The sequence below is a fragment of the Carassius carassius genome, chromosome 12, assembly GCF_963082965.1.
Source record: "Carassius carassius chromosome 12, fCarCar2.1, whole genome shotgun sequence".
In the NCBI taxonomy this organism is placed as follows: domain Eukaryota; kingdom Metazoa; phylum Chordata; class Actinopteri; order Cypriniformes; family Cyprinidae; genus Carassius; species Carassius carassius.
Genome location: NC_081766.1, coordinates 16276969 through 16304254, shown reverse-complemented (window position 1 = coordinate 16304254; position 27286 = coordinate 16276969). Strand labels below are relative to the sequence as shown.

The window sequence follows — 27286 nt, the reverse complement described above, 5'->3', positions numbered from 1 at the left end:
TATATATATATATATATATATATATATATATATATACACACACACATCTCAGGGAACACATGATAGTAGAAAATTGTTAGCCTGAATGCAATTTAAGTCGTTTTGGATAAAAGCGTCTGCTAAATGCATAAATCTAATTAAATTATATATATATATATATATAAACATACTAAATACAGATGGAGGGAACAAGGATGATCATATTTTGGGGTCCATGGCATTCATAAGATTTAAAAACCCCTGGCTTAAAATGAACATTTAAAATGGATCAAATAGTTTAATATTATTTTGCTGTTTTGATACACTAAGTTTAAAATGTTTATTTGGGATGCACACACAAAAACTAGGACATTTCAAAGAGAAGTCACATAAATTGTGTCTTTATTGAAAAGCAAACATCTATACAACTGAAACTTACACTAGTTTAATTTAAAGTCAGTTTCAAGGGATCTAAAAACAATGAAAAAAAAAAGAAATGATAAGACAATAGTTTTCATGTTGATGGAGTACTGTTTCAGCCACTGCAGTTATCTTCTTTTGGGAAAAGGAAGCTCCTAAATGACATAATAAAACACCCTAAAGATGGCCCTTGAACAGTGTTCTTCTGCCAATGAGAGTGAGCTTCAAAAGGAGGGGTGAAAGAGGGAATGTCCTTCACACTGATTTACAGGACACATTTGAGGCACAAAATACAACCCAGGCATCTTCTCATAACAGCCAGAAGTCTCAGTGTTTACTTTTTTTTGACTTCTTGTGAGAACGGTGAGGAGATCGTGACCGGGATCTGGATTTCTTTGAGGATTTTTTGGGTGTTCTTGATCTGGACCTCCGTGTCCTCTTGGGTGTTCTTGGAGGTGAAGGAGACCTAAAATAATTTTTAAAAATGACACTATTACTTTAAGTTTCTATAAACATGCATGTACTGAAAGTTAAAGACAAGAAAAGCAAGCCACAGGATTGAGTTTTTAGTTGTGAAATGGAAGATTAAGAGATGACACTGTTTACCTTTTAGATGACCTGCGGTTAATGTCTCTTGGAGAGTCTTTATAAGATAATCGAGAACTGTCTTTTGTATGGGATCTATCGGAGCGCTCTGATCGTGGTGAGGGCGACCTGCAGCGCCTACTGCTGCTACTTCGGGTGGGACTGGGGGAGGGACTATGCCTCCGTTTTCTGTGGAGGAAATAAAATTATTTGAAGACAAACACAAACCGAATGTATTCAACGATATCTCCATTTCTTAAATCCTAAAGAAATGTTGAGGTATCTCACTTTTCTTTTCTGCCCGGTGTGGAGTCATCTTTGTCCTTCTCTTTGTGGGACACATCAGATTTCTCTTTGTCTTTTCTCTCTTTTTCTTTCTCTTTCTCTTTCTCTGTCTCTTTCTCCTTCTCCTGAAAAATGTGGTTTCTATCAGAATAGTAACAATAAATAAATGCAAAAAACAAACTAAATTTCATACTAACCCGCTGTAGTAACTTGTCCCGGTAAAGCTCTACTTGTTCTTGGATACTCGGTCCAGATTTTTTGGGTCGTTTTCCAGATTCAAGCTCATCTTGAAACTTCATGACTTTAAGCTACAACAGACAAAAAAAAAAATTAAAAAAAAAAAATAATAATAATTCACTGCGATCTCTAAACTATGGAAGTCCTAAGAGGCAATGGATTATGAATATTTTTCTTCCTTATTTTCTCGTGATCTCGACATAAAGGAGTAGTTTTTTTTTTTTTTTTTTTTACAATGATTGTTTGATCTACTGTTGCTATAGTAACGAACAACGATGCTCGTCTGGTTGATAGATAAACTGTATGCTCTTACTGTATGTCGTGGATATTTCAGCAAATTTTGCATAGCTTTGTAATAACATCTACAATAGATAAAGGCTGATCAATCACTGTTTATATTTCCAGAGAGTACACTAAATATATTGTTTGTGTAATTAACATTGAAATGGTCAAAGCAACACCTCAAACACAGCCGGATCACAGGGAACTATTCTAAAATCTTTTAGAGCTGCTTGGATTCAACTCACTTTTAATTTTTTGTTTATTTTAAATAAAATTATATACCATTTGTAATTTTTAGTAGTCATGATATGCTGTGACTGATATGATGTGCGTTACAAGCTAGGGATGGTGTTTGAAAATAGTGTTTGTGTACGTGGGTGTGTGTGGTTTACACAAAGAAATGTAGAAAACAAAAGATTACAACACTGTAAAACAGGGATGCCCAACCCTGCTCCTGGCGATCGACTGTCCTGCAAAGTTTAGCTCCAATCCTAATCAAACACACCTGAAGCAACTTATTAAGGTCTTCAGGCTCACTTAAAAATTAAAGGCAGGTGTGTTTGATTAGGGTTTGAGCTAAACTTTGCAGAGTCGATCGCCAGGAGAAGGGTTGGGTACCCCTGCTGTAAAACGTCACTGAATTAAATTAGCCTTTACACCAGGGGTGGTGAACGTTGGTCCTGGAGAGCCGCAGACCTGCAGAGTTTTGCTTCAACCCTAATCAAACACACCTGAACAAGCTAATCAAGGTCTAAAGGGTTGTTAGAAAGCTACGGGCAGGTGAGTTTTAATTAGGGTTGGAGCTGAACTCTGCAGGCTGTGGCTCTCCAGGACTAAATCACATTAAAATTTATCCAAAGCAACTTACAGTGCATTCAAGCTATCAATTTTTACTTATAAGTATACTGATTCAAGCATTTAACATTTATGAATTAATTAAATGTCAGTAATTAACAATACTGCCCAAGTTATAGCGATCACGAGGAAGGTCCTTATTCGGTCCCAAAAGCGTACAGTAAAGTGGGTATACAGTATACACACCATCAGTTTTCACACCTGTTGGCAAAGTTGTGTAACTTGGAAAACAACTTTCGTTATGTTGAGATCACAAGAAAATAAATTATGTCGATATCACGAGATAATTAAGTTGTGATCACAACAAAACAAGAAAGTAAAGTATAGAAAAAGTATATTTCATGGCCTTTTTAAGACTTCCATACTAAACAGCTTTCAAGCATGTGAAGAATTACACTTAGCACATTTTGCATTTAGGTATACCTCGATTTCTCGTAGTTTGGCCCGTTTCTCTTCACTCATCTCAGAAAGCTTTGCAGACTTTGAATCATATTCTTCTCTAACAGGATTACTATAGGACTGCTGGTCTGCAGTGGAGGAGCTCTTGAGAGAGTCTTTACTCTCAGTTTCACGTGTAGCACTATGACAAGAATGTGAAAATGAAATCAAAACATGGCAAAATTTCATCCTGCAAAAACCAACAATTCCGCTTCTCACACCTATTTAAGAAATTTCTGAAATCATTTTATAGAGATTGCATTTACAAAAGCAATTTCTAGCCAATTGATTATTTTAGAGCTAAGCTTAGCTAGAACTTCTCACTATGAAAAATATCAAGACATTCCTATGACCTTTCCATGAGATTTCCAAACTTAGAACCAATATAACTTACCCTGTTTTACTTTTCTCAGATTCATCTGGCAGATCAAAGATTTCCCATTTTGACGTGGTTACAGCTAAAACAGTGATGTGATCGAGAGATAATCATGATGTGATTTCAAAATGGTCAAATTTTTTGATGTGTATACAAGGTAGAACCTACGGTTTAGACTGTCTTAACTCTCATCTGGACTAACCTTGAGCCTCCAAAGCAGTACCATCCACTTCCTCCCATTTTGATGGGGCTACCTTAAAGCCTGGTTTTTGATCCACTACAAAAGAAAAAAAGTAATTGAACAACAAATTTATTTTAGAAAATATGCCATGACATTCAGCAACAGTAATGTAATTGTAAACTATAATCTTTTTGATATTTGAATAGAGTGATGGGTCAAATGTACCAAGCAGGGTACTAAATGGGAGTTGAGTGTATGAAAGGTTAAAAAAATAATTTTTTTTAAATCAATGTCGTCAGCATTCTTACAAGGAACACCATCCAGATCATCATCCGTTCCCTTGATGGGCATTCCGTCCAGGTCATCAAGTGGTGCACCATCAATTGGCACTCCATCTATGGGCATGCCATCAACATCATCCAAAGGAGCACCATCCAGCTCCACCTCCACAATAGGAGCACCATCAATGTCCTCCGCCCTCTCTGGTTGCTAAGAAAAATTAATGTTCAGGTGAACTGTGACTCAACTCAAACCTGACCACTGAAAATGATAAATCATAACTCAATCAGTCAGTCTCTGCAAAACTAACCTCAGGCAGCAGGTCTACAGTCTCCTTCTCAGAATCAAGGCTGACGAGTCCCAGGAAGATGTTCTGAAGTTTAATCAGGAATGGATCAGGATACACTGCCCAGTCTTCCCATGCACGGAAACAGGACATTACTCGTTGCTGTGAGGACCAAAATAGAAAAACATCAATTCCAATCTTAAAGTTAGAAAACCACTGTGTGTTAAAAGAGCAAGATGGCGCACCTTGAAGTTCTCGGATTGTAAATGGCCCTGTATTGTCTTATAAGTGGCATTTAGGTCAGAAAATATCTGGCAGAGTTTTGTTTCAAAGCTGTAAAATAATAAAAGCAAAACAGATTGAATAAACCGACAAACAAGAATGAATTCCTTGTTTGTGCACTCAAAATAATTGTGAGACTTACAATTTTCTGTAATAGGAGGCATTAGAAACTTTTGCAGATGAGTTATACAGCACATCTGAGACCAGATATAACCTTGCAATCTGTGGGAGGGAGGAAATGCACATGTAAACAAAAGTGATGAGACATCTAAAATTCTTTGTTAGTCGTAATTCTGCTGTGTAAGAGTGACCTTCTTTGGCAGAGGTGTTTTAAGTATGGACAGAGACTCAGCAATGCATTCCACAATCTCTTCGGCCGCATCAGCACGCGTGAGGCAGAAAAACATGGCGTTAGCTATGTCGCTTTTCCTTGGTGTAAGACCTCGGAGTAACTCCTCCAGTTTATCCCTCTCACTGCAGAAGAGGAGAATATTAAGTTCACATAACCAACAATTTTGCCTATGGCCAAAAGCCTAGTAGCTCCATTCTAGAAAAATCAAATATCTCCATAAACTCCAGATTTTGATACGAGACATACTCGTCTTTCAAGGAGCCCTTCTTGCTGGTTTCTTCATCTTCTTCATCATCGTCATGCTCCTCTTCTTCAGGAGTGCCATGTAAATACGGGTTAAGAGGTGGCGGTCGCCAGATAGATCCATTCTTAAAAATTCTGAAGTCTTCCGTTTTCCATTTAGTTGGAGATTCGCCCTGTAAGTGGAGATTTTGTATTATTTAGTCTGAACACATTTCAATATGTTTTTGTCAAAAGACTAAAAATAAGTCTAACCTGTAAAATGGTGTATAACTTCCACCTGTAATAAACATGAGCAGGACTTTGATTTTCAAATAAAAACCTGTTGAATTCAAACAAAAAACAAGGTTTGATTTAAGGACATTCTCAGAATACAACTAAATTGTAAAAATCTCTTCCGCATGACTTAAATCACTTGAGACGATGTCAGAACCTTAAAGTCGTGATGAAACAAGAAGCGTGAGATCTTTTATATTGTGACGTACATTTTTTGTGAAACATTGAAAAACAATGGGACTTGGTTCGATTCATTTTATGTTGATTGGATGTTGGAGTTCTTAATGGGAGATTGCAGTCAAAAGGGGCAGCTTTAAGATGACTGAAGAACTCTTTTTAAACATGCATTTATAAAACAGATTGGGTGAATTTGTATTTCATACCTACCTTAAATGCTTGGAGTCAAAAGAAAAACATAAAAATGTGCTCACCTGTAGAGCGGATTGTTGATCTCTCGGTTCATGATCATGGCTTCAAACATTGGACCTTCACGCACAACAAACTCGATCATTCGATGGATGAGAGAGAGCAAATTCCTACGAGAAAAACACAGTTAAAGCGAAACAGATTCAGCGCCATCACCAGCCACACCTAAACAACTGCTACTGCTACAATATGACGTCTGATGAAATGCAACATCCTTGCACTTACTATCCAGGAGTCAATAAACATGTTTGAGCTTTTAAGATTTAAAACTGACTGGCAGTGTGACAGCTATAACAATCAAAACATTTAAATCCTCTCTACATCTACATCTGAGTCTCAGCCATAGCATTCTGCCCTCGTAACTTATAATTGGACGTGCTACTTAGACACTAAATGAGAGGCCAAGTAACAGTGATCTTTCTTGCTTTTTGACAATAGACAAGTGTGGATGAAGAGGGACAAAATAATGTATGCACTTCTAGAGTCAGTTAAAGGATAGGGACAACAATTGGCTTCCTGACTGGCTAGTGAAGTGGCCGTTAAAAATCAACAGATGATGTTTTTCAAATGTACTGAAACACATTTCACAAGTATTGGAGCCGATCATACCAATGTTAGGCAATCATTCTGTATACTTTCCCCAATCCATCCTGTGACGCTTTTCTGGTCCCTCGCTGCTGCAGACAGTTCAACTTGTGCTGCTCACCAAGGCCAATGTCAAAGGTCACTGAGACTATGGGGATTGGGTGCCGCTTTTGTGCCATGCTACTGGGGTGGCTGAAGTGAGCAATAGCCAGAGGGCTGTTTTTTTTTTTGTAAAACTGACACTAGGTGAATGTGTGTTGTGTAGTGTTTTAGTTGCTAAATTAGTAGTGTAATGAGTGCAATCAAATCTGATGTAGTCTGATGAAATATGAACAATTCTCTCTAAAACACCCAAACTAGTGGAACGACCTGTCAAGCATGCTCCAACACTGACATCTAGAATAATTATGTCCAAAAAGACGACCTACAAACACCAGACTGAATTAAATCAATGTACACTACTGCCTGAAGTTGGGGGCTGGTAAGATGTTTTTGAAAGAAGTTATTATGCTTTTTTATAAAAAATAGTAAAAGCAGTGCTAGTGAAATATATATATTTTTAAATGTAATTTATCCCCGTTATGGCAAAACTGAAATCTCAGCAGCCATTACGCCTTACGTCTTCAGTGTCACATGATCTTTTAGAAATATTCTAAAATGCTGATTTGGTGTTGAAAACTCTTATCATGGTTTAATATTTTTGTGAAAACTGATATTGTCTTCAGAATTCTTTGAAAAAAACAAAGTATAGAAAATCGAAATCTTTGCAACTTGCCTTTACTGCCATTTTTGATCAATATAATAAACTCTTTCTGAATACATTTATTCATACATAATAATAATAATAAAAAAACCTTACTGACCCAAAACTTTTGAATGTATATCAACAAAAACAATAAAACCCACAGAACTCTCTCTACTGATATGAGCTTTTCTATCGGAGCAGTATGATGCAAACCCTTTACAGAGAAATGCAATGCATTTGTGTGCCTTGTATTTAGTAACTGTTCCTTATTATCATGCAAGGCCTCAACTATTGCTCACTCAAACCAGCCTCTGGTAGCATGGATATGACCAATCTTTCAAACTACAGAGATGGGATAAGTTCTCTACATTTCATAAGAATTTGGAAAAAAAGAAAAACATGTACCTTTCTGTTGGGATAACCACTTTGACTATGGCTTGCGACAGAGTCTGGATATGAAGTCACATCAGATAATAAACATAGAATATATGTGAGTATTGTTAAAAAGAAACAGGCATAACACTAAATGCAACATACTCCTACAACAACAAACGTGTTCTACTGTGTCAGTTTTAAAACTTGACTGAACACATTCCTTAAAGAAAGAGCAGTGAAATCATATATAGTGGGGGAAATATTTATTTGATCCTCTGTTGATTTTGTAAATTTGCCAATTTACAAAGAAATTAAGGGTCTGTAATTTTTATGGTAGGTTTATTTTAATGGATAGAGACAGAATACCAACAAAATTATCCAGAAAAAAACATTACCTAAAGGTTAGAAATTGATTTGGATTTCAATGAGTGAAATAAGTATTTGATCCCTTATGTCAACTCCACACAATCTGTATCTTCCATTCCAAGAAGCTTGGTGAAGAGGAGACAACTGTTGGTGTGATTATTCGGAAATGAAAGAAATGCCAAACAACCATCAATCTTGCTCCGTGCAAGATCTTTCCTCATGAGGTAAGGATGATCATGAGAAAAGACGAGGGATCAGCCCCGAACTACACAGAAGGAGCTTGTTAATGATCTTAAGACAGTTGGGACCACAGTCACCAAGCAAACCATTGGTAACACTACGCTGCAATGGACTGAAATTGAACAAGGTCCCCCTGCTCGAGAAGGCACATGTACCGGCCCGTTTAAAGTTTGCCAAAGAACATTTAAATGATTCAGAGAAGGCTTGGGAGAAAGAGCTGTGGTCAGATGAGACCAAAATTGAGCTCTTTGGCGTTAACTCAACTCTGGAGGAAAAGAAATGCTGACTATGACCTAAGGGTACAGGACAAATTCACCACATTGTGGGGCAAATGGACAGGGCATTGTACTGTAAAATCTTGGATGAGAACCTGCTTCCTGAAGCCAGAACACTGAAGATGGGTCATGGATTGGTCTTCCAGCATAACAATGACCCGAAACATACCGCCAAGGCAACAAAATAGTGGCTCAAGAAAAAGCACATTAAGGTCATGGAGTGGCCTAGCCAGTCTCTAGACCTCAATCCAGTAGAAAATCTGTGAAGGGAGCTGAAACTTTGAGTTGCCAAATGACAGCCAAGAAACCAGTCAAGAAACCTTAAGGATTTAGAGAGAATCTGTAAAGAGGAGTGGATCAAAAACCCTCCTGAGATGTGTGCAAACCTGGTGATCTACTACAAAAAAAAAAACATCTTAACAAGGGTTTCTGCACCACGTACTAAGTCATGTTTTGCTTGGGGATCAAATACTTATTTCACTCACTGAAATTCAAATCAAATTCTAACCTTTATATGTGTTTTTTTTCTGGATTTCTTGGTCTTTACATATTAAAATAAACCTACCATAACAATTCTTCACCCTTAATTTTTTTGTAAGTGCGCAAACTTACAAAATCAGCAAGGGATCAAATAAATATTTTCCCCACTATATCATCTGGATCCATTATATATATTTATTTTAATCTCTTTACATTTCTTTCAAACAGACAATATCGAAAAAGTATAGCTTCATCCTAACTAGCAGCCAAAACCTATAAAATGTCTTGTGCACTGAATAATCTATACTCCAGAACACTTACCAGCACAATCAGCATGGAACATATGCATTTTATATGAATTATTATTATATATATATATTTTTTTTTTTACAAAAATTGCTAATTTAACAAATGCTAATTTAGTAAAATTGCAAGATTCTCTATGGGCAAAACATTTTTCACAAAGATAAAGCCGAAAACCTCTTTCATACAAACAAATAAAATACATATACAAGTATATAAACAAGTTACTTCTAACTACTTGTATTACCATGCTAACCAAAATCTTTTTGTCCCACATATGCCAAGTTACCTTCTCAAACTCCTCTTTGCACTTCGGAGGGGGAGGCATAGGAGCATTGGGGTTCTTCAGCCTTTCTTTGGGCTGGGCATTGAAGGGCAGTCCAGAGGGTGGAGGCGGGAGGGTGTGCTCCATCATTGAAGGTGGAATGTATATGGGGTGAGGAGGAATTGGTACACCTTTGCCCCATCCCAGTTTCATTTCAAAATTCATTATCATTTTGCCTGAAATAGACAGCATTTGGCAAATTATTCATGGGTTTTATGGGAAAGCGATTTATTTTTACAGTATCTTAGAGAGAAGGATGGCCAATGGCCGAGATAAAGCAGCTGATACAGACCTGTTAACACTATTTATAGATGGTAAGAAACACTGGCATAATTTCTGCAATTAAATTTATATTTAATTTTTGCTTTAATATTTCCTAAAAACAAACTACAAAAAACTGATTTGAATAAATATAGGGTAAAAAAAATTTAACTAAGAAAAAAATCTGTAAAACAAACAAGATGTATATTTTAGATAGCAACTTCTTGATTCTGTAAAATTATTGTATTTTTCACAAATGAAGTTAATAAACATTAATATGAGAAATAGTAATATAAGCACTAGGGCTGCCCCCCCCCCTAATATCGACGAGAAGAGGCTTGGCCAACCAAAATTTTATTAGTCACAGAAAAAATAAAATACATCCACAGGAAGTGGTGAGGTCACGCAGTCCACAACGGACAGATTGTTAATGGCTGGATTTTGTGGTAATACAGAACATTCAAACGCACCTCTATCATTCATCAACTGAAAGCTGAAGCTTATCATCTGAAATATGTTAGTAGCAACTTTACATGGCCGTTCAATCTAATGTAAACCCAGAAAGATGTGCGCGATTCAAGTGTCTGTGCGGAGTATGAAAGCTGAACAGTAGCGTGCTCACAGCAGGACAGATGCAGGCGCTGATGTGGTCACTTGCTCTTAAAGTACTCCGTCATTTTGGTCATCCGGATAAGAGTAATACAATACATCTGAACCTTTAAAGACTATACATTTATTCATGTGCACTCATTATAACAAAACATTGCACTTTTGTAAAATAAAGTCTACTTTCAAATAACCCCCCCCCCCCCCCCTCCCCCCAAAAAAACCTAACATTCTTAGATTATGTAATCTGTTTGGAACTTGAGTGCAGGCACATCCACTACTGTAGGGATGACAAATCAAGGCGGTCGCACACCGGACGAGAAAAGCCACATTGCGCCACATGTAGGACAACTTGAGGTATCGCACACCAGACACGCACATTCTATACGGTGGAGCTCAATATTGAATCAAGTTCTGAGAAGCAAGATGAATGAGATTTCATTCATTTATTATTATTATTTTAAATATTATTTTAATTGAAAACAGCTAAGTTTTGAATGTTAATGGATGAAAAGAGTCAGTGTTATACACGTTTATGGCTTCCTCATGTTATCTTTGAAGAATCTATTGTTGGTTGCATATTATTCTTGGTATTTCCCTGCATCGTTGATTTGTTTTTCGTCTTTTGCGGTCCACTACTCCGCTATTTAAATGACCTGAAGAGTGTTGCGATGGTTGTGACCTGGTAAATCTACTAGGTGGCTGCCGACGACATTGAATGTAATCACGACAGCCAATACTGTAATATTTTGCATATGTAATAATGTCTCAAAAGAAAAATTAAAAGGACTATGTTTATTATACATTTAATTATATGTGTTCACATTTTAAGCTGTAAAACTAAAGGAAGTAGTATTTTCAGCAGAACATCAGCTGATTCATCGCCCTGCATCAGTCAACCAGTAGACAACAATAAACAATAAATATATTTACCATTTAAATGTTTAAGTGCACGTTCAGCATCTCTCCTCGTCATGAAGGCTACAAAACCACAGTTCCTTTCCCTGGCCCTTTCCTCATCAGTCCTGGGCCACATAATTTTCACACTGGCTAATGGACCATAGCGACCGAATTCCTGACAGAGCATCTCCTCATTCATCTGGAGCATGAGAGGAGTATGTTTTAGCATAGGAAACTCTGGGTTTCAGACGTTACCTAACAATAATTATCAGGAAAAAAGAAAGACCAATTACCTGAGGATTTATGTTGCCCAAATAGAGATTTGTAGTTGTCGGATCACCAACATCGTGTGAGCCAGGTGCAGATTCATCCAAGACTGAAAAGCAAAAAAAAATAGCTCTGAATAACAACTGATGTTTTACCATCTCTTCTTCCATGATGGGATACATAAACAGCAAAATGGTCATTGCATTACACAGTATATAAAGCAAAATTACCACTGGACGGACGGTTTCTTCGTGAAGAACCATCCGCTAAAAGCAGAAGAAAAGCAGTGTGAATTTTGTTTCCTGAACTTAAAAAAGACATGTGGGAGGGGCACAAACTTCACTGGGTCCATGAGTGAACGTAGGGGGAAACAGACTTTTGTTGAGTTTAGGTGAGAAAAAATAAATTGTTGAATAAAGAACTTACCGGATCGCCTTCCTTCCATTGTGGGAAGAGGCTCAAAACGACTGACTCGGCCCTTCACCCGGTGCCGTTCATCACGCTCCTCTTGTATCCTAAAAAACAACAACAGAGCATTAAACTTCAAATTATCATTTTAAAGGTGCTGCCATTTATTGAAAAAGAATTTAAAGAACACCTACTGTTTCAGTTCTTCTTTGAAGAGTTCAAGGTTGCTCTTTTTCTTTTCTTTGTCTCCCTTCTTTGATGCCTAGGTAATAGAGAAAGAATGGCTTATATGACAAAATAGATGCTTTAAAATGAGGTCAGATGGAAATAAATGAAAAAAAAAACTCACATTTCGTTTATCTAATGCTATAAACTGTGGTGGAGTTTCCAAAGGTAAAAAGCTTTTAGTCTCCAAAATCCTTGATTTTGGTTTGTAGAGCTTTCCTTTCTTCTCATCAGCTGCCACTTCCTCTGGAATAGATATGCAACACAGATATCAAAGCAGAGACAATTAAGAGGAACAAAATACAAATATTTGCCATTTTGCATAATAAAAATAAATAATTTAAGAAACAGTGATCAGCTGTTCGAAAGTTTGGAATCAGTACGATTTTTTTATTCAGCGAAATGTATTCATAACAAATCTTCCAGAAGGATCTGCAAGGATGCATTAAATTCATGAAAATCAACATTTTAGAATGATTTCTGAATGATCATGTGACACTGAAGTCTGGAGTAATGGCTGCTGAAAATTCAACTTTCCTATCACACTTGTGATTGAATAAGTTACATTTTAATATATATATATATATATATATATAATATATTTGAAAATTGTTATTTTAAATTGTAATAACACTTCACAGTATTATAGTTATTATTGAGATTTGAATGAATTAAAAGCCTTAGTGAGCATAAGCAACTTATATATAAAAAAAAAAAAAAGATCACAGATAAAGAGATCAAATAATAATCCTACCTTTAGTAGCATTAGCGATCCCACCGCGAACAAAGGTCTTTACTTTTCCTTCACCTCCCTCAAAAGCAGCGAGAAATTCCTCGTAGATCTCCGCAGCTGCCCTTTCATCCTCCTGTGAAAATCAGATCGTGTCAGATATGTATCAAGGTGAACTAATGTTAATCGTGTGTCATAAAGCTAGGAGATGAAAGGCAAAATAAAAACAATGTCTTCTAAAATAGGCCAAATATATCAAACATGTTTGATATCCTGGAATCATAGTCTGACATTAAAAATCACAGTCTGTGTCCATCATACACTATGCAATTCTCTGTGAAATCTGTCTACTCCAGCCGGCCAACATCTTTAGACTGGATCTGACTTTCGGCAGCTAGTGTCGACTCCTTCAGACTGTACATCAGGGAAAAATCTGTGCATAAGTCACATAATGAAATCCAGCCTTTAGAGCTCATCTGCCTACCTTCTTCTTGAGTTCATCCTGCTCTTTCTTACTTAGTGTTCTTTTTGCAACCGCCATCTTGCCGATACTGAAGGCCTTTAACTTACTTTCCAATAAAGCCTGCAGGAAAATATGAAAAGAATGAATTACACAAGAGATGACATGAGTTTCCTCTAGTAATATAGACATTTGGTTTCTTGGCTAAGGGAAAAAAGTAATGTTAAGGCACTTATATACAGTCCAAAACACAAAAACAAAACGCAAAAAAAAAGTAAGGAGGAATACAAGATGAGACCGGAAATAAATAATAAACGTGTCCATATTAGGTAATGGTTTGTTTAGGCTGTCTGAATTAAAGATGTAACTGTTCACCATGAATAAAAAGGTGCACTTTGCAGCAAGCTATCTTTGAGTAACGTTACATAACAGATGAGCTGGAGTGGCACCAGAAGTAGCACGATCATATAAACTACACATATATCAGATGTGTTTCCATTTCTGTTGACACGTTCACGTGGCTAATAACGCTAACTAACCTTACTAGCGAACATGATTATGTTAGCTCGACGAAGCAAAACCAGCAAGTTTACCACAACTGTGCAAACACAAATTCGGAATTTAGACATTCTCAATGATAATAAACAAAGTCCATATCCTTTCTATAGGAGTATAACGTACAGAACTCAATGTAATACAGCAATGTTTGTAGACTAACGTCACGCTCGTGTTAGCCCTGTCATCAAACAATAAACTCAAGTCAACTTATTTCACGTTCTATGGTGGTGTCAAGGGCATGGTGAAACATAATATAAGAAGATCAAATTCGGCATATTTGGCCAACAGATTTTAGTCTGTTAATGTGTATTATAGATATGAAATATGTGCAGCCGCTGGTTGTCTAGCTAACCGCACTGCTAGCGAGTTAGCATCACAACCGAGCAGCTCAATGGACCTTTCTCCGTAACACACAGCGACACACTACAGAATGAAATTCAGTATCATTCCTCTTTTATTATCGTTAACAAAAAATATTGATTTTAATATATGGATGTAAAGTAGAAAAGTAAAAGAAAAATACCTTCGAGTTAGCTTTCTGCGCCCCACCTGGCGTTTTGTCCGCCATTTTGCCCGACACTGTGCGCGAGGCGCGTTCGTTCACTCTTTCCCTCCGAAAGATTCTATTGACGTCTGTTACTGAAGACCGATCTGAGTGAGTCTGTCAGTCTATGTACTGGTATAGCCTATGTGTAAGTTTTGTGAACTGTTATTGATGCACAAGACACCGGAATTCAGCATGCACTTACAAAAGAATTACATTGTGCAGTGCATGTGGAGTCTGAAGGTTTACTGGCCTTAACTCAGCTGGTTTAAGATTGTCTTAACTGGTTCAAGCTCGTCTCCTAGACTGACCAGATGAAAGCCTGACCAAGCTGGGAGACCAGCAAACCATGTAACTACCCACTTTACAGTGGCTGCACGTCTTGAACTGCTGTGCTAATTGATTTGCAACAAGACATGACATGCCAGTGTATTTCACCTTTTGCAACTGTAAATTCATTCTAATATTCATAGGCCTATATTTACATCCAGTGACTTGTAGCTCCAGATTCTATATAAAGATGCAATAATGCATAAAAGTACCAGGGCCTACTAAAAAATGGTAGCTTACCCACCAGAAGCTTTGCTTCTCTGTAAAAATGAAATCCAGCATCAGCCTTCAACTTGGCAGCATTTCACGATTTTCTTTCATAATTTAGAATTCAGCATATAACATTTCTGCAGCATTTCTGCATTAATGTATGCCACCTCTGTGCAACATTAATCAGTGCACCTTCTTAATATATATATATATATATATATATATATATATATATATATACACACACACATACACCACTTTAGATGCAGCCTCTGTGCAAATGGTAATAAAATGTGAATCATTTCAACTCACAAAATAAATGTAAATGTGTAATTTATGTAGACCGTGAGGTAGATGTTGTCATGCAAATAAAACCAATAATAGGCAGCATAAAAGTCCTTTCAAACTCAGAAATTAGTGTATGCTGAATTGCTTACAAATTACTCCTTTAATGCAGAATTTTGCACACATCAGTAAAGGATAAGTAGCCTGTATAAGAACTCCAATGAAGCTGATCATATTAGTTGACAACCAAAATGTATTCTGTATTTAAGTTACTCAGTTTTGGTATATAACCAGTACTCAGTTTAAACAGTTCTCTGTTTTCATATTCATGCATAGACTTTATTTGTTTTCCAGTTGTTTTCTGGAATCATGTTGTAGTTGAGGTAGCTGACATGACATTTTTTTTAAAACACCACCTAACGATAACCTTGAGGGAGCTTGAAACTATTTATTCTTTATAGGGCAACAATTCACTCTCAAAAAAACCATGCACAAGTAAAAAAAAGAAAACTGTAGAATTCACATTTTGACACATTTTCAAATGATTTTATTATTATACAATTGAAAACATAATCCTATCAGTAACGTAATGTTAAACAAATACACACCTTTCATTGATTTGTTTCATTGATCTAATCAGCATGAAAATTATTTTTTCTTTTGAAATTTCACAAAATTTAGTCCACTTGATAGTGGTAGGCAAACTAGTTTGTAAAAGAAAGTTTGCTAATGCAAACAGAGACGACTAAAAAGCTTTTTCCAGTCACCATGTATTCTCACCTACCTGTCTGACTGAATGAAACGTACACGCTATTGTAAATAGAAAGAGTGTATGAATATTATATAAATGCATTTCAGCCTAAATTTAAATAAACAACATTAGATTAGTAATAAACAGGCATTTGTTGAAGGATATGTGGCTTCGCTCTTGGCATTCACCGCGTGCCTTAATTGAAATACATTAAATCAAGGTCCACTGTGAACACGGACAGCGAGAGCCTAAAGTGCAAAGAGAGATTCATCTGGGCCTGAAGAAAATCTGAATCATCGTAGATCATGACTTGGTCCATCCACCGCAGGCCACACAAATCGTATTCGGCCAACTTGTGAATATTTTCAAAAACCTTACTTAAGGCCTATTTATTTATGAATTTCATCCTGGTTAAATAACGCTGACTGTTTCCTTATCTGGTGAGCCATACTGTAAACCTGTGTTCTGACGGTCAAAGCACACAGCCGGGGGCAGTGCATTCAGAATGCTTGCACATCCAATGCAGCCTTCCATCCCTGTAACCTATAAACACCAAAAAACATAACCATGATGGTAATTAGGCCTATTCGACATGCAATACACAGAATAACGTCGAACATTAGACAACACACGCAAATAAATCCCCAAATATATGCCTCATATAAGCATTAAAAGTAAAACGGATTATTGATCCAAATATTCGCTAATTAAATCGTACCAGAATACGCAGTAGCCTATTCATAATGTTTATATTTAATCCCACTGCTGTCGGCAGGAAGCATCCGCTTTAATTCCCGCATCACTGCATCATCCCACAAAGGTGAATAAGACTTATTATCGACGTTTGTTTTAAGATTTTGCAGTTCATGTACATACCTCCGCGAAGCCATGCAAACCTGTTCAGATTGCTGCTTAATACTAAATCGGACTTTCAAATAAATGACGAGACAACGGAAAAAATAAATATGGAAACTGCGCCGAGCGCAGGGAGGCGCGTGACGTCACCATGCAGCCAGATGTTCAAACCCTGCGTCCTTGAGTTTAGCCAACAAATGAAGTTCCAAACGATTGATTGATTGATTATAACCCTTAAATGAATACTACTACTACTACTAATATATATATATATATATATATATATATATATATATATATATATATATATATATATATATATATATATATATATATATATATATGTGTGTGTGTATATATATATATATATATATATATATATATAATATATATATATATATATATATATATTATTATATATATATATATATATATATATATATATATATATATATATATATAATAACAATACAAACAAACAAACAAACAAGAAAAAAGTCGCTGGATGGCATTAGTGATTATATTTGAAATACCTTTGGGAAGAACGCATTCAACATCAAAACATGAAATGGAGAGCTGCTATGATTACGTTATGTTTACTGAAAACATTCGCATCCATAGAAATTTATTTATTCCAGCGTGTCATTGCGTAAGATATTCATTTCGCTTTTTTGTGCTCCGTGTAGAAAGGCCTTGGTAAACTAATCGTCGGTCAAACTAGTTCCTAGTGGCCACACTGAGCGCGAAAAAGAAGGTATTTGAGAACAGACGTCTTCTAATAAGCGCTCTATACAAAATAACTTTAATTGTCCACTGAATTTCGAAATTCTTCCACGTGCGTGATTGTGATGAGTCAGAGCCCATTCACATCTTTTTCTTCACATGAAATATGAAAGCAAATAGACACATGATTGTGACCAATATATTTTATGTATGTGTTTTGTATGCAGCTCGTTGCATTTTTTATAGCAATAAAGATGATGACAAATATTAGTGTTATTATACAAACCCAGTAGAGTGCATGCGTCTGCTTATTAATCAAAATCAACTATAAATCACAGTTGGAAGTTATTACAAGCACTCGAAGATGGTTTAAAGTGGGTAATCAAATACATTAATACTTACATTTTCAAGTGTTAGCTTGAAGCTAATTGTAGGCTACTTCTAATTATGTTTTAGGATGTAGCCTTTTCTTGTAAACATTATAGATATATTGTTTCTGGTGTAGAACCTTGTTTATCTTAATGTAATGCTGTATGTTGAGCAGCAGATGATGCTAAATCCATTTACGAGAGACATTTCTGATGAAAAATGCATTGTTGGTACGCGCCACCTAGCGTACAGGCGTGAAGTAGCAGAAGAACAATCGGTTCGATGTGAAAGCACCGTTCGTCGGCGATTCGCCTCTCGATGAGGCTCATTATCTCTTGGCTAACTGCTACTTGGTCAAACTAGTTCTTAAGACACAGTCTTAATGTAGTGGCCATGTTTATGTAACTGAACTCTGTTTGTGTGTACGTGTTCAAGTGATATTCAGGTGTGAAGTGTACGTGTGCGTGTACCTACTTAACCATATTTTGGGGACAAATTTGTACCCAAAAGTGAGCTAAACCTGACAAAATCTCCCAAAACCTCGCTTTGGGAACATCCTCATGTGTAAAACTGGTTAAAAAATAAAGTAAATAAAGTTTTTTTTTTTTAAATGCTGAACGTTTTCTGTAAGGGGTTTAGGTGTAGGGTGATAGAATATATGGCCTGCACAGTATAAAAACCATTATGCCTATGGAATGTCCCCATTTAGATAGCTAAGTAAACGTGTGTGTGTGTGTGTGTTCAAGTGAATGTTGGAAAGTATTCCAAGTGTGTATCTGGATGGGCAGGTAAGTCATTATTTGTGTGTGTCTGTTTGTACATGTGATGTACCTTATACGTGACAGAGAGAGGGTAAGAGACAAGGAAATTAATCTAGCTATCAGACTTTAATAAGACTGATTTTTAAAAAGCTATTTACTTAAATTAAAAAGGGGAGATACCAGACCATTGAAATTGTTTCTTTATTAATCCATAAAATTACAATTTTGTTATGACATGGGTATGACAACCCTTTACATCAATGTTGTGATAAGGGACAGCATGTTGGGACAGTTACAACAACATGTTGCAACTATACTGACCTGATAAAACTTACTATGCCAGCTTAAAATAAAAATGGTATGACTTTGCAAGCTTCCCACACACAGTTTAGACAGTATGACAAATAATTATTTATACCTTGAAAATGTTATTTATTTATTTGTTAGTTATTTATTTTTTTCGGATGAGGGGCTAATTGAGCATGTGCAGCATGAATGTCATTATTGTCCTTCATTGATTGAAGGAAGTTTCAACTGCATCTTGTTGCAACCCTCCCTACTTTTCTTCATTTGTATGTGTGTGTGTGTATGTGTGTGTATATATATATATATATATATATATATATATATATATATATATATATATATACGCTACACTGCTGGTATAGACGAATATATGCCTAATATGCGGTATGACAAGATGCCCCACTATTAGTTCAATTCACTATATTTATTGCTGGAAGTGGAAAGCAATATTATTAGTTAATTTATCTCAGTTTTGAATAAGGCGTGGGTCTTGTGTCTGTTTAAGCTGGTGAGAGACGATTCAGACTACAGAGATTTCTTGGTTAATATTTGACAAAACTTGACCTGTACAAAGTTGAAAAAAACATTAGCTGTCATTAGCTGAGATGTGAGGGGCTCATTCCCTGCCCCCTTTTACGCAACACCCTGCTCAGAGAACATGACATTCGATCGACTCGCGTAGATATGAAGTCTGAGGAAGCTGACAACGTCGAAGAATTAAATAATTTACCTGTGGATTCTATTCGGATTGCTCCGTATTTGTCTGAACTGAAAGAAAAAGCAGAAGTAAGCATTCGACACTTGAATCTGTCGGCAACTTTTTTGATACGGTTCCTGCAGGCGAGAGACTTTGATGTGGCTCTGGCGCTCAAGGTTTGTTACTCTACTGATATTAACTTGTAAACCATGACGCGTGATTTCTGTAGTATAGTGATACTGTTGGTGATACGTGATTTGATTAGTAATTATATTTACTGGCGACAGACCGATTGACACAATTAATGCGAAAGAAAAGAATGCATTATGCATTTCCCAAACATATCATCGCAATTTTGGTTTTTATAATTGTTGTTTTTACGTAGGATTTATGATTAATGAGTATAGTTTGCTTATTTTCTTCCTTATATTGTGTTTGTGTACTTGAGTTTATTTAAACTGTACATTATAATCTAGATCAGGGGTGTCACTCAATTCCTGGTGCCAGTTGTTCAAAAAGTTCTGGATTAGAATGATCTGGATTTGGAAATCCCATGTTTTGATATCTAGGATCAGGAAACCCCTATTACTTTTGTGCCGTTTATTTTTCTAAACTGGATTAGATCACCCTGAACCAGATACACGCTATTTCAGATTTCCAAATCTGCATTACTAGTGTTCTACGGAGCCCCTAAAGGAACATGCTGATAAAAAAAATAAATAAAAACATGACACGAAAAAAGATGCCAATGTTTTTGTTCTAGTTTTGCGTTGCATTTACACTGGTCCATCTCGGATTCAATTCAATTCAATTCAATTCAAAAGCTTTATTGTCTATCCCCACAGGGGTAGAAAATTGTCTTTAGACAAAAGGCTCAACAAACAATATACAACTATCAATACACAGCTAACAACAATACAAATACAATAGACAACCACACAATTTAAGATAAGCCCCTCCCCTATTTCCTATTTAAAATGTCAACAGCCGTCGGGATAAAAGACTTCTTATATTTGGCCTTTTTCGCCAACGGTACTTTAAATCGTCTACCAGATGGAAGTAAATAAAATGAGCTGTGCAGAGGATGGGTAGGGTCTGTCACAATAGCAGATGCTTTCCTTTTTACTGCCACAATATAAAGATCAGACAGGGTTACTTGTTTCTCACCAATAATTTTACCAGCTGTGTTTATAATCCTTAAAAGTCTATTTCTGCATTTAACAGAAAGAAAGTTGTACCAGGATACAATGTTGAAAGTAAGCACAGATTCAATAAGGGATTTATACACCACAATCAGAATATCTTTTTCCACATTAAAGCTCCTCAGTTTCCTCAATAAGCCTAGGCTTTGATATGCTTTCTTAAAGACACTTTCTGAGTGTTTGTCAAAAATAAACTGGGAATCAATTTCTGTACCCAGATATTTAAAAGATCCCACCTGCTCAACTTCCTCTCCATTAATTATCAAGGGTTTAAAACATGTGCGTGCATTAATTACCCCGGAGCACATTTCTTTGGTTTTGTCAATATTAAGCTGGAGAAAACTCTCCTTTATCCAGGCCATGATAGAGTTGACAAAATCAAAATAAATATCCCACCAGTGCCATATCATCTGCATATTTTATCAGCATCAAATTCTCATTATTACAGGTAATCTCATTTGTATAGATAGAAAAAAGAAACGGGGATAGAACACATCCCTGTGGAAGACCAGATTTTAAAACTACATTCTCTGACTTTTTACCATTTACTATCACGTGTTGGGGACGGTGCCGTAAAAAATTGTTAATCCATAAAATAAAGGTCTGATGCACATGAAGCTCCTCTAAACGCCTCAAAAGTGTATTTATGTTCACTGTATTAAAAGCAGATGAGAAGTCCATAAATAAAATCCTAATGTACGAGTTTGCCATGTCCAAATGCTTTACTGCCCTATCCAGCAAAGTAAGGGTGGCATCTTCAACTCCGCGCCCAGCCCTATAAGCAAATTGTAGAGGGTCAAGTTTATCGGTCATTGCCTGGGAGAGTTGCTGACAAACTACTCTCTCCATGCACTTGCAGAGCACTGATGTTAAAGCTACTGGTCTGTAGTCCTCAAGCGCCTTAGCATGAGCTTTTTTCGGTAACGGGATGATAGTGCTTTCCTTCCATGCCCGTCGTACAACATTAAAATCAAGAGACAGCTGAAAAAGTTGTGTCAACACACCCTTCAGCTGAGATGCACATTCCCTCAGTACCTTGCCCTTTATTCCATCCGGTCCTGATGCCTTTTGGGGTTTGACTTTCATTAAAACCTTTCCCACATTTTGTTCCTCAATTCTTATGGGAAGAAAATCAGAGTGCTCTATAGGAGTCCAGTGCTCATTTAAATAGTCATCATTAAAACTGATTCAGTTCAGTAGCAAAGCTGGCAGAATCAGGGCATTGGATGCTGTGTTGCTTCTGATTTCTTCCCATCATAGTATTTAGGCCCTGCCATGCCATCCGTGCATTCCCCAATGTAAACTTTTCCTTTACCTCGCGTTTATATTGCTGTTTGGCCTGCTTAATTTTTAGCTTCAGATCTTTCTGTAATTTCTTAAAACCATATCTATCGCCATTTAAAAAAGCTATTTTTTTAAGATTTAAAAAATGTTTCAGATCCTTTGTAACCCAAGGCTTATTGTTAGGGTAACACCTCACATTTTTTACAGGAATGACACTGTCAACACAGAAATCTACATACCCAGATATGGAAGCATTAAGCATATCTACATCATTTCCACAATCCTTAACAAATACATCCCAATCTGTTACTTCAAAACATCCTCTTAGTTTTTCAGTGGATTCAAAGTCCCATACCTGGACAGACCTAGTTTGCACTTTCTCAGTTTTTAATGTTTGCTTATATCGAGGTAGAAGCAGAACAGCATTATGATCGGAACGACCAAGAGGCGGACGTGCCTTGGAGATGTAAGCACTTGGTATATTTCCATAGCACAAGTCCAATGTTTTTTCCAGCCTAGTAACACAAGTGACATATTGCTCCAGGTGCGGCAAGTGTGTAGCAATGTCACATCGATTGAAATCTCCAAGCAAAAACACCGGCTGATCTCCAACTCTGTTTACAATATTATTAAAAATATCTGCAATGCATTCAGCAGCTAATATAAAATCAGGACCCGGGACGTACACCAGTATCACTGTTAATTGATTGAATTCTCGAGGAAGATAATGAGGTCGGAAGGAAACCACCATGATTTCATAATGTTTTGAGCAGACGGTTTCCCTCAGCGTAAAATTTGTAGCCCATCTGCTATTCACAGCCATACACAGGCCCCCACCAACAGCTTTCTGAGTTTTAAAGATATCTTGATCAAACCGAATCAAAGTAAATCCATCAAGGTAACTACTGATTGTAGTTTACAATCAGTGATTAAAAAAACACAAAAAACTTTACATTTAATTTCATATCTTTGTTTGATATTGACAGCTGTTTGGTTAGGTTTATATTACATGTTACAAATGTTGTATTTTTTTGGATCAGTTTTACAGTTTAAATACATTTTATTTTGTTCCTGAAATCCACTGTAATGCTGGGATCAGAATAATCATTTTTTTATTTTTTTTTGTGGATCCAAATCTTACTAAAACGTTTTGAACAACACAAACTGAGGATTGATTCCAGATCAAAACCAGATCGGATTCAGATTTTTTTTTATTTTTTGGAACAGCCCATTTTCAAGATTTTATCCAATCTGATGGCTAAAATCTGATCAGATTACTTTTGAACAACTGGCCCCTGGAGGGCAGGAGCCCTGCAGAGTTTAGATTCAACCCTAATTAAACACATCTGATCCAACTAATCAAGTCATTCAAGCTTATTTGAAAACTACATTGTATGTGTGTTGGAGCAGGGTTGGTTCAGGAGTCCGGCCTGCCAGGAATCGATCTTGACACCCCTGGCCTAGAGTAACCTATTTACTGCAGTTTTCTGCCTCTTCATTTTTATTTAATGTGAATGTAAATGTCTGGTCCACCAACATATAACATAACATAAGATATGTGTTATTAAGATTTTGTCCCAAAAATATTCTTAAATTAAAAAAAAACTTGAGACTAACATATCGCTGATTTTGTATTTTATTAATTTTTTCACAGCTTTTGATTAACTATCATAAATTGAGACAAGAATGTCCAGAAATAACAGCTGATCTGCGGCCATCATCCGTCATTGGACTTCTGCAAAACAATTACCATGGAGTTTTGAGATCACGAGATGATGCTGGAAGTCGAGTTCTAATTTATCGGGTTGGCAAGTACATAGACCAACCATTTTTTAAAAGTTGTTTTGTTCATTATAATGGTGAATATCACAAAACCTCTAATGTTTTCAGGTCAGTGGAACCCCAAAGAATTCACAGCTTATGAGGTTTTCCGTGTAAGCCTCATTACATCAGAGTTGATTGTTCAAGAATGGGAGACTCAAAGAAATGGACTCAAAGCAATTTTTGATCTCCAAGACTGGTGCTTTGCACATGCCCTGCAGATAAATCCTTCTTTGGCAAAAAAGATATCTTCTGTACTTACAGTAGGTATCCATTAAATTATTTTGATGAAAAATGTATAAGACGTCACTTATTGAGATTTCTGTAGAAGACCTGGCTTTAACACCCCTAAATTACTCTTCTAAGACTTGCTTATCAATGTCTCGTATAGTTTTTTGTGATTATCTTTCTCTTATAGCAAGGTTTTAATATTACATAATAGAAAAAAAAATTCAACAAAATATCAAATCTATTTTGCAGGACTCCTTTCCTTTGAAAGTACGTGGCATCCATTTGATAAATGAGCCTATTTTTTTCCGTCCCGTCTTTGCTATGATCCGTCCATTTCTTCCAGACAAAATCAAACAACGGGTTAGTCCAATTTAAATACATATATGTGTGATTTTACGAGTATTCACTTTAAAAGATTTAGTATCTGTGGTGGGTTTTTATTTATAGATTCATATGCACGGGAGTTCATATGCCCAAAGTCTCTGTGATTACTTTCCGAAAGCTATCCTCCCTCCGGAGTATGGAGGAACCGGACCCATCATAGATGAAGTGTGCCAAGATTGGACTGAGTACATCATGCAGTCTGAAGACTATCTTCAGAGGCTCTCTATAGACTTAGGTGGAGGAGATGCTTCTCAGTCATCTGCCTGTGAGTGATTACAATGAAGGTATTTCTTACCATGTTCTCTTTGCTAAATGATGTAACAGACTCCGCTGGGGCAGGTTACATACAGTCTCTGAAAATTCACCCAAAAATTAAAATGCACTTGCCCTCAGGACAATTAAGATTCTCCACTGGAACAGATTCTGAGAAATTTAGCAGTACATCACTACAGTGAATGGGTGCCATCAGAATGAGAGTTCAAAGAGCTGATGAAAACATCACAATAATCCACTGGTAATCCATGTGTCTCCAGTCCAGAACATCGTATGAAGCAAAAACCTGCATGTTTGTAACAAATTATTATTATTATTTTAATCTATCCACAATATTGCTTTCTCCAGGGGAAAAGGCATCTAATATGAATAAGGAGCGAAATAGATTAAGCTGTGTTTATAAGTGAAAAAAGTTCAAAACAATTCTAAACAAATGTGCCTGTGGATGGCCTGAGAGTGAGTACATTTTAATTATGGGGTGAAACATTCCTTTAAATTGTAAAGCATGTTAGTGTAAACATATATGCTTATACTTGTACTTTTTTCTCTCCATGTTGTACATTAATTAATAGTGCAACTTTTTAAATGGTATGCCTAGCTCTCCTAATATTCCAGACTTGAAAAAAAAGTCATATTTTTGAATAATGTGATTTTATTGAATTCTGTAGCACACCGATATTCACTGCGAGTACTTGATATACCTCTGAAGTTACAATATAGCATCAGATAGCATATTTTGTGTTTACTTTTTAGAAGGATTCCACAGTCACTTGTAAATAACACAAGTAGTGTACAATGTTGTGCGTGACCAAAATATCAAAGTGCCTTTCTTCTTTTTCTTTGTGAATTGTCTTTATTGTTGTATTTTCATAACAATGGACATAACTCAGGATGTTAAATAAGTCTCTGTGCTTTTAGAAGTTAGATATTAGTTATCATGAACTGCTTCATTATATTGTTCCTCTTCAGTCAAATGATCTGTGATTTAACTGTAAACTGCAGCATTTATTAGCCTTTGGTGGATTTTAAATAAATAAACAGATGAGGACATGTACTCATTTAGTCTAAACCAAGTGGGATTACAAAATTGCACTTTGGTCTACTGCCTTTTGCTCTGACTCTTAAACAAATATAAACAGAGACTAATGACCTTACTGGAGCTCTTCATGTTTACAGATTTTACTTAAATGTGAATTTCTGAAACCATGTATATAAATTAGTTAAGTTTGTTGCATTCTTTCTGTCAGACAGTGTGTCTTAAGACAGAAGAAAATGACTGTTTTACATTATTGTGCTGTCCTCCCTTATTATCAAACTATGACTATAGTTTCTGTTTTTTATGTTAATAAGTTATATACAGACATATTAATAAACAATATGCAACTTAAAAATAAACTTGGAAGCAAAACAATTGCAAAGTTGATTGTGTGAAATTCTTTCCCCAACTGATTTTTGAAATCTTTGTTATTCAGAATTACCTGCAATCCAACTGGGTCAGGGGCGTAGATTACGTAGGGGACGTGTAGTTCCTTTTAATGAAGTCACTTTTGTTCACCAAGCCTGCGTTTATTTGCTCCAAAGTACAGCAAAACAGTAAAATTTTGAAATATTTTTAGTATTTAAAATAACTGTTTTCTATTTGAATATATATTAAAATGTAATTCATTGTTATTTCAAAGCTACATTTTCAGGATCATTACTCCAGTCACATGATCCTTCAGAAAACATGTTGATATTCTTATTCGCTGCTCAAAACACATTTATTATAATGATGATGCTGAAAACATCTAGAATTTTTTTTTACGTTTCTTTGATGAATAGAACTTTCAGAAGAACAGCATTTATCTGAAATAGAAATCTTTTGTAAAATTATAAATGTATTTATCATCACCTTCAATCAATTTAAATTGCTAAATGAAAGTATTTCTATAATTTCCGAAAAATAAAAATATACTGACTCTAAGCTTTTGAATGGTATAGTCAGTTTATTATGCTACAAAAGCTTTTTATTTCACATAAATGCTGATCTTTGGATCTTTCTATTCCTCAAAGAATCCTGAAAAAAATGTACTCAACTGTTTTAAATATTTGTTTTATTTTAGGCAATTATTCCACGCCCTCTGCTGGTAAAAACAAACAAACAAAAAAAACACTAGAACATTTTTTTTTACAGCATGCCACACTATACAAAGCACTACTGTGCAACATTATATAGTGGCAACTACCACTTTAAAATGTATAGGCAAATGTATCCTAAAGATATACACTGTGAATTATAATGTCAAATGGTAGGAGAAGCCCAAATGGTTCCCAAACCTCACTAACCCAAGCATCCATCTAAGAATTTCTCATGCTAACACAGGAAGAGTATT

The 27286-nt window shown here is 36.0% G+C and overlaps 2 protein-coding genes across 6 annotated transcripts; one reads left to right on the top strand and one right to left on the bottom strand.

The window, feature by feature from the left end:
* Positions 1-364: 364 nt before the first annotated feature.
* Positions 365-14557, bottom strand: LOC132154919 (U2 snRNP-associated SURP motif-containing protein-like). Of its 3 annotated transcripts, XM_059563644.1 has the most exons (26): positions 14412-14557; positions 13355-13453; positions 12895-13006; positions 12265-12386; positions 12110-12177; positions 11934-12022; positions 11738-11773; positions 11534-11616; positions 11274-11439; positions 9438-9649; positions 7515-7558; positions 5785-5889; positions 5333-5399; positions 5084-5253; positions 4797-4959; positions 4628-4707; positions 4449-4536; positions 4228-4365; positions 3947-4127; positions 3660-3734; positions 3476-3539; positions 3067-3223; positions 1467-1577; positions 1273-1394; positions 1006-1173; positions 365-865 (listed from the first exon to the last, which is right to left on the bottom strand). In XM_059563644.1, the coding sequence occupies exons 1-26, from the start codon at positions 14454-14456 to the stop codon at positions 727-729; spliced, it is 2904 nt and encodes a 967-aa protein (XP_059419627.1). In that variant the 5' UTR covers positions 14457-14557; the 3' UTR covers positions 365-726. The 3 variants fall into 3 exon arrangements, with proteins under 3 accessions (XP_059419627.1, XP_059419628.1, XP_059419629.1); XM_059563645.1 differs by lacking the exon at positions 11738-11773; XM_059563646.1 differs by lacking the exons at positions 7515-7558; positions 11274-11439; positions 11534-11616; ... (5 more) ...; positions 13355-13453; positions 14412-14557 and having other exon boundaries at positions 9438-9624.
* A 4896-nt stretch (positions 14558-19453) lies between these two features.
* Positions 19454-25883, top strand: LOC132154921 (alpha-tocopherol transfer protein-like). Of its 3 annotated transcripts, none has more exons than XM_059563651.1 (5): positions 19457-19808; positions 23860-24013; positions 24096-24289; positions 24507-24617; positions 24705-25883. In XM_059563651.1, exons 1-5 carry the CDS (start codon positions 19707-19709, stop codon positions 24912-24914), a joined length of 771 nt encoding a protein of 256 aa, XP_059419634.1. In that variant the 5' UTR covers positions 19457-19706; the 3' UTR covers positions 24915-25883. The 3 variants fall into 3 exon arrangements, with proteins under 3 accessions (XP_059419635.1, XP_059419634.1, XP_059419633.1); XM_059563650.1 differs by having other exon boundaries at positions 19497-19895; XM_059563652.1 differs by lacking the exons at positions 24507-24617; positions 24705-25883 and having other exon boundaries at positions 19454-19895; positions 23860-24009; positions 24096-24283.
* Positions 25884-27286: the final 1403 nt, after the last annotated feature.